This window comes from Gadus morhua, chromosome 13 (genome assembly GCF_902167405.1).
Source record: "Gadus morhua chromosome 13, gadMor3.0, whole genome shotgun sequence".
NCBI lineage: Eukaryota > Metazoa > Chordata > Actinopteri > Gadiformes > Gadidae > Gadus > Gadus morhua.
Window position 1 is genome coordinate 6135803 of NC_044060.1, and position 9851 is coordinate 6145653.

The 9851-nt window shown below is 50.0% G+C and overlaps 1 protein-coding gene across 1 annotated transcript; it reads left to right on the forward strand.

The window, feature by feature from the left end:
- Positions 1-377: 377 nt before the first annotated feature.
- On the forward strand, positions 378-9543 carry b4galnt1b (beta-1,4-N-acetyl-galactosaminyl transferase 1b). Its single transcript, XM_030375404.1, has 12 exons — positions 378-888; positions 2338-2432; positions 2528-2744; positions 3125-3301; positions 3735-3841; positions 3997-4034; positions 4155-4335; positions 4439-4531; positions 4885-5072; positions 5174-5314; positions 5830-6067; positions 6987-9543. Exons 3-12 carry the CDS (start codon positions 2536-2538, stop codon positions 7202-7204), a joined length of 1590 nt encoding a protein of 529 aa, XP_030231264.1. The 5' UTR covers positions 378-888; positions 2338-2432; positions 2528-2535; the 3' UTR covers positions 7205-9543.
- The last annotated feature ends 308 nt before the right edge of the window (positions 9544-9851 follow it).

Consider the following 9851-nt stretch of genomic DNA (forward strand, 5'->3'; position numbering starts at 1 on the left):
GGCAGCGGGCGCACTTCATTGGCTGGCTACTGCGTCAATCACTTTGTTGTTTCGGGGTGTAGTTGATTTCGTAACAACACAGCGCAGGTGGGCGGGTCTTAACCCAGACCTAAGCACCGCCCGTCCTTCACCAGACTCGAACACGAACCAGTCGCCCATTGGCTTCACTCATCAGGGGTGTCACCGCAATTACCAACATTATTAAAAAAAGATGCATACATATTCACAATAAACATACATACAGTATTATATTATATTATTCTCTTATATTATTTTAAATTATAATTATTATATATTAGATTATGCACTAGGCCTATGTATTATGCATAATATTATTTCCTACAAAAACGTTAATGGGTCGAACCGACTTGGAGTTGATATAATGAAGATATTAGGACTAGTATCGCTGCCTGCTCTAACCCTAGACATTACAACCCTTTATCGATGAGATTGTGTGATGATATTATTGGGGACACGACGCGTGGGACTGGATGATAAGCATGTCGCAGTTTTTCAGTCAGAATCAGAGCGCGTCACTCACGATACCGTTATCAACCGGGTACCCTCGCCTATAAAACACCGAGCCAAATTTGTGACATGTGGATGCGTCTTTTTGAACGGCTATAATAATATAGGCTAGGCCTAATTCAATTTTCCTCTTGGAGAGGAGGGAGCATTGATCGCCGGACGCACAGACGTCCATCCCATAATACCCGTCCCGTCCCCTCCTCAAGTCTGAAGGAGGCGCGCTGGTCTGCGGTCTACAGAGCGCACCGCCGAGCGTCTCCTTGTCGGACCACTTCATCAAAGCGCAGATCAAGATATCCAGTCCTTCTGTATCATGAGAACACTGTAGGAGAGCGAAACACGGAGCATCTTCTATTCGAGGTAAGCGCCTGCCTCCTCATCACAGCGGTTGTCTCGCAGCAGGCCTGTCCAACCCAAGATAGATTCAAACGTGCTGTGAGCAGCCATGTCTCGCTTGAAGTCGTCTGGACCATCTATTCGATCGGATCCTGAAATATCTAATACCTTTTTATATTCGAAGCTGATTACTTTATTGTGATGCAAGCGAGCATATGGTTTTATAACGTCAGCATGTAGAACATGTTTAGGTTATTCATCTAATGCAGCCTCGCTCTGCACCGCTGCTACGCTTACCCTATTATCCCTACCCTTTCTATTCTAACCCTACCCTTACCCTATTCTAACCCTACCCTTACCCTATTCTAACCCTACCTCTATTCTAACCCTAACCATATTCTAACCATACTCTACCCCTATGATAACCCATCCCCTTACCCTATTCTAAACCTACCCTATACCCTCACCCAGTGGCGGTTCTAGACACATTTAAGGAGGGGCCTGTGTTTAACCAGAGGGGCACAAAGAAAAAGGCAACAAAATGATATTTACAGATTATAAACTTTATTTTGCTTTAAAATCATCAAACATTTAAATTGTACAAAAGTTTAGAACTTCTGTATTTTTCTGTCAAACTATCTTAAATTGATAGGGCTTATGCCCCTAAATCATCAAAATCATTTCAACATTTGTTTTGTGCAAGCATGCACAGTGGGGCCAGAGACATGTCTACAAGCGCCACGGTCCCCCGTAGGCCCCCATGTAGAACCGCCATTGCCCTCCCCTTACCCAAAACATCTACACAGATGTTTTGGTGAACAATACAATACGGTGAACAATACAACCTAAGTGAATCCTCTGTTGTGGTGCGTTGACATCATGGTATGTAGGAGACAACCGGTGACCAGAGATGGAATGAGCTCTGAGTAGATGTCAGGGGTCTGGGTGGAGGTAGAGCTAAGGGCTATGTTTCTAGATTTACCCATATGCCATTGCCTACCTGACATTTGAATCTTTCAGCAGCCTACAGATAGGTTGTGAATCAGACCTTTACTCTTGATGGGATGGATCTGATGATTCCTGTAGGATAGGTCGTCCTGGCCTATCCTCCAAGGCTTTGAGTGATGAGGTGTGCCCACGCCTGAACACACTGTCCTTACATGGCCGGGAGCGTCCAAGCAGCTGAAAGGGATTAAACCAGTATAGTGTTATAAAGTCCAGTGGAGGGTATATTGTAGGGACATGTTTGGGCTCCTAACTTAGAAAAGCTTTGTGTGTGTGTGTGTGTGTGTGTGTGTGTGTGTGTGTGTGTGTGTGTGTGTGTGTGTGCGTGTGCGTGCGCGTGCGCGTGCGTGCATGCGCGTGTGTGTGTGTGTGTTTGTGTGCGCGTGCCTGTGCGCGTGTGCGTGTGTGCGTGTGCGTGTGTGTTAGAAGGATGCATTGCGATTTTGTTCATTGTCCTATTTCTTCCAGATGGAGAAGGACTGAAGTGGCCGTCCCCCACATGTTTGTGAAGATGAAGGTCCCTGAGGGGGAAGCCTTTTCTCTCAGCGGATAGAGGCGGTCAGGTAGAACCCCCGCTCCCCCCCACCCTCCATCCCCCGGCAGCCTCCCGTCGCTCCCTGACCTCCAGGGGTTGACGGCCTGTCGTCCCACGCTGCAGGACTCAGGATGCGCTCTCTGAGGAAGACCGTGCTGCTGGCCTTCCTGGTGTCGGTGGTGCTGGTGCTGGCGCTGCTGCACTCCTGGCCCACGCGCTCCTACGCCACGGTGGACGTGTCCCAGCGCCCGGGCTCCGACAAGCACCTGGAGGACCGCCTCCCCGACGCCGACCCCCGGTCCGGGGACATCCCCTACCGCGTGAGGGAGGGCGTCGCCAGGTGAGCGTCCTTCTGCTGGGGGGCCGTGGCGGGACTCACACCCACGTTGAAACTGTAGTCACCGGTTTACGGCGTCGACGTGGGGCTGGGTGCTGGAGTCAGGACCCTGCCCCACGTCGATCCTGTAGTCTCTGATGTCCGCTGGTCTGTGTCTCTGAGTCCTCTGGTGTGTGTCTGTGATCTCCTCTGGTGTGTGTCTCTGATCTCCTCTGGTGTGTGTCTCTGTGTCCTCTGGTGTGTGTCTCTGATCTCCTCTGGTGTGTGTCTCTGATCTCCTCTGGTGTGTGTCTCTGATGTCCTCGGGGGCTATGTCTCTCTGTGTCTCTGATGTGCTCTCTGTGTCTCTGATGTGCTCCCGTCTGTGTCTCTGGGTGTTGCAGCCTGTTGGCCCGTAACGGCTGTGTCTGCGAGGGCAAGAGCGCCGCCGTCAACCTGCCCTTCTCCCAGCTGCTGTTCCCGCGGGTGTCGGCTTCGGCGCTGCACACCGCCTTCCAGGCCTCGGAGCTAGAGGCCCTGAAGGAGAGGCGGGCCAAGGAGTACCACAGCTTCCAGACGAGGTCCGTCCCGTCCCCGCTCACTGGACGCGAACCCGCTCACCAACCGGGATCTGACCAGAGAGATAGAGCGTTGGACATAAATATACAAATATAATAACATCACATTGCTTGATTTTTTTTTTTTTTATTGCTTCTGCTAATAAAAAATGATCTCTTTTATTCTACTGTTGGATACGGCTGCCATAGCAACGCTCTGATGTTTGGCCATCTGCCAAACATAAATTAAAGGCCGCTGAATCCCCTAACAGAACGGAGTGTTCATCAATACAGTGCAATAAATAAACATAATATAAGGTCATATACTTAAAATCGTTAGTTTGGTTTGAACCTCCATCGAGCGAACACTAAACACATCCATCCTGTCTCTGCTCTTTTATGAGGAGCTCGGGACTGGACTTTAACCTCTGCCCCCCCCCCCCCCCCCCCCCCCCAGGACCCAGAGCCCAGCGGACGCCCTTCTGATCGCTGAGGCCAACAGCCCCCTGCAGTACCCCACCCAGGGCGTGGCCGTGAGGCCCCTCAGAACCATCCTCATCCCAGGTAGACCCCCCCCATGTTCGTCTGTGGATGGTCGTATTTAGGAAGGCCGCCCAGGCCGGAGCAGGATGTTTGAAATGCCTTCTCAGGGATCAGTGTTACTGCCTCACTCTCACGTGCGCCATGGGTTGGTCAACACTTTGTTTTCTGCTTTTCAGGTTTGGCCTTACATGACATCCATAAAGAAAACTACTCCGTAAGTATGGGTTATTATTCGTTTTATACGGTTTTAGGATTTTACGTTTTTAACTCTTTATGTAATTTCATTGGCAATTTTTGAAACTCATTTCAATGGCCACACACTTCTCTCGTGCAGCTGAACATCACGGCCACCTTGGGAACCCTGAACGTGGCTGCTGAGGTCGAGGGGGTAAAGGTCAAAGGGGATGGAGAGATGCACATGACCCTATCCAGTAGTCTTCTCCCCAGCCTGAATCGCCAGCTGCAGTTTGTGAGCTACACCAACACCCTGTTCCACCCCAGCACAGCCGACACCCGTGAGCCTGCCGCTGTTTCTTTTGCTGGTTGTTTTCATATTCAGTGTTTTTTTAAAAGATGTTAGGTTGTTGAAATGTGTTCTTTTAATTTGTGTCGTTGCAGTGCAACTTCAAACAGAAGGACATCAAGCTGCCTTCATTATCAAGATCGGTCATGGAGCTACCCCCAAACTTTACAACACGGGCCCTAAAGGAGGTAATGAGTGTGGTTGCAACGAATGCTACGCTATTTTTATCATGTGTCTTATTTTTATTATTAGTATGGTTGCTAAGCTAGCCAATCTATTTTGATCATGTGTCCGATTACTCCAAAAAGCAAAGGACCTCTTCGGCGGATGGGGGCGACATCACTCTCAAAAATCAATCTAAAATGATCAACCCCATTGTTCGATCAATCGCGAGTTAGCTTCAAAGCGGCCCAAGGTCTTGGAACTCTGCGTGCTCACTCATTAGCCTCGCTGGCATAAGCATGTCAGCGGGCTCACAGAAGTTGTTTGTGAGTTCCATGTTTTGTGGTATTAACCTTGTGGTCCTCTTCTCTCCTGATAGAATACAACATCAGCGCCCTTGTCACCATCGCCACCAAAACCTTCCTGCGCTACGATAAGCTCCAGGACCTCATCGACAGCGTGAGAAAATACTACCCCACCGTTACCATAGTGATCGCTGACGACAGCGAACACCCCCAAACTGTGTCCGGCCCCTACATTGAACATTACATCATGCCTTTCGGAAAGGTAGGTAGATGCTGAGACCCCCCAGAGGGCATAGGTCTCATGTGTTACATGTTATGTGTGTCATCTATTATGAGCCTGACGTTAGCCTTGTGTGCTCGAAGGGCTGGTTCGCGGGACGAAACCTGGCGGTCTCCCAGGTGACCACCAAGTACGTTCTGTGGGTGGACGACGACTTCATCTTCTCGTCCAGCACCAAGCTGGAGAAGCTGGTGGATGTGTTGGAGCGGACCACTCTGGACCTGGTGAGGAACCTCACTGCTCACACCAGACTGAACCCTTCGGAGAACCAGGGAGGGTTAGGAAAACCGGGGCTCATCCTGCTAGCAATTTGATTGGAGGACAAAGTTAGTAAGTCTGCTTAGTTTAATGAAATAATACGATAATAAGGTAAGAAGGTGCAGCTAAAGAATATTCCCTTTGGACTTTATATGGCTGCGTTGATGGTGGAATGGTGATAGTGGAACAGTGATGATGTAATGGTGACGGTGTAATGTTGTGTGGGGATGGTGTAATGAGGATGGTGTAATTGTGTGCTGTTGCTGGTGTGCTGGTGATGGTGTAACGGTGTGATAGTGATGGTGTGACGTGATGGTGTAATTGTGTGCTGATGACATCGACGGTGTAACGTCGCTGGTGATGGTGACGCTGTGATAGTGATGGTGTGATCTGTGCTGGTGATGGTTTTGATGTTGTGATGGCGACGGTGTAACAGTGTTCCAATGACGGTGTAACGGTGCGCTGTTGACTTTTCTGCCAGGTGGGCGGGGCGGTGCGCGAGGCCACGGGCTACACCTCCACCTACAGGCAGACCATCTCCATCGAGCCGGGGCAGGAGGAGGGCGACTGCCTGCACATGAGGCGGGGTTTCCATCACGCCATCGCCGGCTTCCCGGGCTGCGTGGTCACCGACGGCGTCATCAACTTCTTCCTGGCCCGCACCGAGAAGGTGCAGCAGGTGGGCTTCGACCCCCGCTTGGCCCGCGTGGCACACCTTGGTGAGTCCAGATAATGACCCTTAACGGTGAATCATTGCACGGCTCTTCTCAATGCGGTATAACGCTCCGTTCACTTGCATGGGCATTCCCGACTTCTGGTTGTCAATATTTTGTTGACAATTGACCGTTGCTAAGCATAATTGACCGCTGTCGAGGAAAGTGATTTTTTTGCCTCTGATTGACGTCTTTCGTATCACTCCGCAAGGAGTCCGGTATCTTATCAACCCCAGCGTATTCGGTTGTTAAGCGACGTCAATGTCTTTGGCAAACTACTTCTCTGCTGATCGTGATCAACGCTGCGAATGGTAGCAAATTAATTGTAAGAAGACACACTGTGTGAAGTTATTTTTTCTTTTTGGCAAGTAGGGCTTCAGGTCGGGTTTATTTTCCCGATAATGACCGGCGTTCTTTACACAATCCCTTACATATTAAACCACCAGGTGCGAGTGTTATTAGCCGCTACAAGCCGTTTTGAAAATCCCACAAGTGGGCATGTCCACCTAGATGTATGCTAGATGAACAGTCTACCAGCCTACCCAGTGGACTGTAGCAAACTGTAGCAAATGTTGCTCAGCTATCGTTCATACATCTAGGTGGACAAGCCCACTTGTGATGTCAGAAGAGGCAGATTTTCCCAACGGTTTGTAACGGCTAATCACACTCACACCTGGTGATATAATCTGTCAGCTTTAATGCTCCTTAGACGACCCTTACGCTATCTCAGATCCAAAGGACTGGCTGTCCATACACCGCCGCGTGTCTGGATGATCTAACATGTCTGAGGTCCGCTATGAGTGCTGTTCTTTGTTCTTTAGGCTCCTTTGTTTCTGAACAGAAGTCGTGTCTGTGCTGAGAAGGTTCCACAGTACTCATGTGACTCTGCGTATTCGTTCATTTTTAGTGTTTCTTTTCTCTGCAGAGTTCTTCATCGACGGCCTGGGCTCGCTCCACGTGGGCTCCTGTGACGCCGTCATCGTCAACCACGCCACCAAGATCAAGCTCCCCTGGGTCGGCCAATCAGAGAGCGACAAGACGTACGCCAAGTTCCGCTACCCCCCGGCGTCTTCGGACGCCGCCCACACCAAGAACGGCCTGCTGTTCTTCAAGAACCGGCTCCAGTGCATGACGCACAACTAGTCCCTCCTTTACCCCGACCACGCCCTCCTATTCCTTGACCACGCCCGGCCTCCTCCACCTTTCACCTCCTCCGACTTTGCCACGCCCTCCTCCACCTCGGCCTCCTCCACCTTTCACCTCCTCCACCTTGACCACGCCCTCCCCACCTGGACCACGCCCTCCTCCACCTCGACCACGCCGTCCTCAACCTTGACCACGCCCTACTCCACCTCGGCCACGCCCTCCTCCACCTCGACCACGTCCTCCCACACCTCGCCAACACCCTCCTCCACCTCGGCCAGACCCTTCCTCCCCCTCAACCACGCCCTCCTCCCCCTCAACCACGCCCTCCTCCACCTCGGCCACGCCCCCCTCCACCTCGACCACACCCTCCTCCACCTTGACCACACCTTCCTCCACCTCGGCCACGCCCTCCTCCACCTCGGCCACACCCTTCGTCCTCGGACAGGCCCTCCTCCACCCTGGAGGGCGCTGTGCTCCCTGAGGTGCTAGAGACGTATCAGTGGGGGGGTGTCGGGTCAGAACTGATCCCCTTTCCGATTGGCCTCCCTCCATCAGAGCTTCTGATTGGTGGAGCCCTGAGTCACGAGCTCACTGCTTCACAAACAGCATCACAGACTTCAGCTCATCCCCAGACCTGCGTAAGGAAAGCAGGCCCCCTAGAAAACATGAGGATGAGGCACCACCGGTCGTAGGTCGAAACATATCCTTTTGTTCACAAGTATCCAAAAAATGTGCTGTTATTTATTTATGTTTATTTAATGTTGGTGTGAGCATTTTGTGCCTCAAGTCTCATGTGTCTCAACGGTCCGTCAGTATCCATGAAGAAACGCAAACAGAACCCAGAGGAGCTGAGGGCGAGTGGACCGGGACGCTGTGTGTCTAGACAAGGGCCTTTTTTACAACACGGAGGAGTAAGAGAGAGAATCATGTTCTCCCTTTTCCTTCCAAGTTGCACCAAGACAGAGCGACGTGACTGAAGCAGGTGAAGCGACGTTAGGGAACCGAGACTTCACTCTTCATGAAAAGGACCAGAGACGCCTCCAATGAAGTGAGCATCCCGTTCCCACGGCAACAGATTCCCTTCCCCCCCCCCCCCAAACGCCCACTGAGGAAACCTGAACCGCGTTCAGGAGCCGGCCCCTGGTCCGGTCGTCTGCTCCAGTCCCCCGGTCCCCTGGTCCTCTGGTCCCTGACCGGACCTGCCAAACCTAGACTGACGAGGTGTATTGCTGTCGTCATGATTCTGATGATTATCAGATTCAGTATTATGGTTCTGCTGCCTATGAGTCCGAAGCTTCTGCCATCACCCTCTGCTGCCACACCTCCTCCTCCACCTCCATGCCAAAGCCACTCACACATACAGCACTGAGGACAGTTTCTGGTGGACCAGGTCTCCGTTCCTGGTTCTGAAGCCCTGTCCCGGTGTCTCATCCTTCGTCTCTCTACGGGTTCTTCAACGGGCGTCTATGAAGAGGAGGGTTTCTGTCTGAGCTGAAGCAGCCACTGGTCTGGGATCAGCCTGTGTAGGAGAAATGTGGCTCTACCTAGTGCTCATAATACTCAATTTACAAAGCAAGAAAGAAAATGTATTTCAATATACACAGGGTGGCCTTATGGATTTGAATGACAGTGTTATGAATGAGGGTGTTAAAGGGTTTTGAATGACAGTGTTATGAATGAGTGTGTAAGAGGGTTTTGATGACAGTGTTATAAATGAGTGAGTGGAAGGGTTTTGAATGACAGGGTTATGAATGAGTTTGTTAAAGTGTTTTGAATTACATTGTTATGAATAAGTGTGTTAAAGGGTTTTGAATGACAGTGTTTTGAATGAGTGAGTGAAAAGGTTTCCAGAGAGTCATTGTGGAGTGTGTGTGTGTGTGCCAATAAACCGGTTTATTGCAAACTTTGAAGGATGATGGTAGATTGAGCAGGTGACCCATGCTGCCTTGTCAGAGACCCCTGTGTGTGTGGTGATGGCTTGTTCAACCTGCTGTGCATTGATTGCTCAATACACAATGGGTGTGTGCACTGAAGCCTCACCCAGCCCAGTCATCAACCACACACTCCAGTCAGCTTTAGGGGAGGGCCAACCCGAACTCTAGAGAGAGACGTTTCAACAACACCATCAAGTTACGCCTTTGTAAAGTTTTATGTTCTAATGTACAAACGTTTGATGACACTATTATTTCCGCTTAATCCGACATTTGATTTTGAGGACATGTATTTTGCCTGCTTCCCCCTCTAATCAATAATAAAAAGTGTTGCCTGAGATCCGTCCTCACAATGTGAATGCTATTAATTGAAGTGTTTGTCATATTAAAATCTCTTGCATTGAGTCCAATTGTTTGGTGGCAACTTATTGATTTAGTGTTGTGAACGCAGAGCGGAGGTCTTTAATGTGGTGAATGGATTTTAGCCCTTGAATGCATAATATCACAAAAGTATTTCCATATAAATATATTTATATAGTAATAATCATATTCATATTATTTATAATATAAATCTTCTAATTTGTAGACCTAGATATGTGTGTACAATTTGAGCTAGTGTGCTACGAGTTGTTTTCACGCAAAATAGATTAATTATAGAATGTCGACACTAGAGGTCGCTACAGTCAAGCGATTGAAGACGCGTCTGCTGAGTG

Coding starts and splice junctions, on each gene's coding strand:
- b4galnt1b (XM_030375404.1), top strand. CDS start 2,536: ATGCGCTCTCTGAGGAAGACCGTGCTGCTGGCCTTCCTGGTGTCGGTG. Junction 3,842..3,996: donor CAGAACCATCCTCATCCCAG/GTAGACCCCCCC, acceptor TCTGCTTTTCAG/GTTTGGCCTTACATGACATC. Junction 4,035..4,154: donor TCCATAAAGAAAACTACTCC/GTAAGTATGGGT, acceptor TCTCTCGTGCAG/CTGAACATCACGGCCACCTT.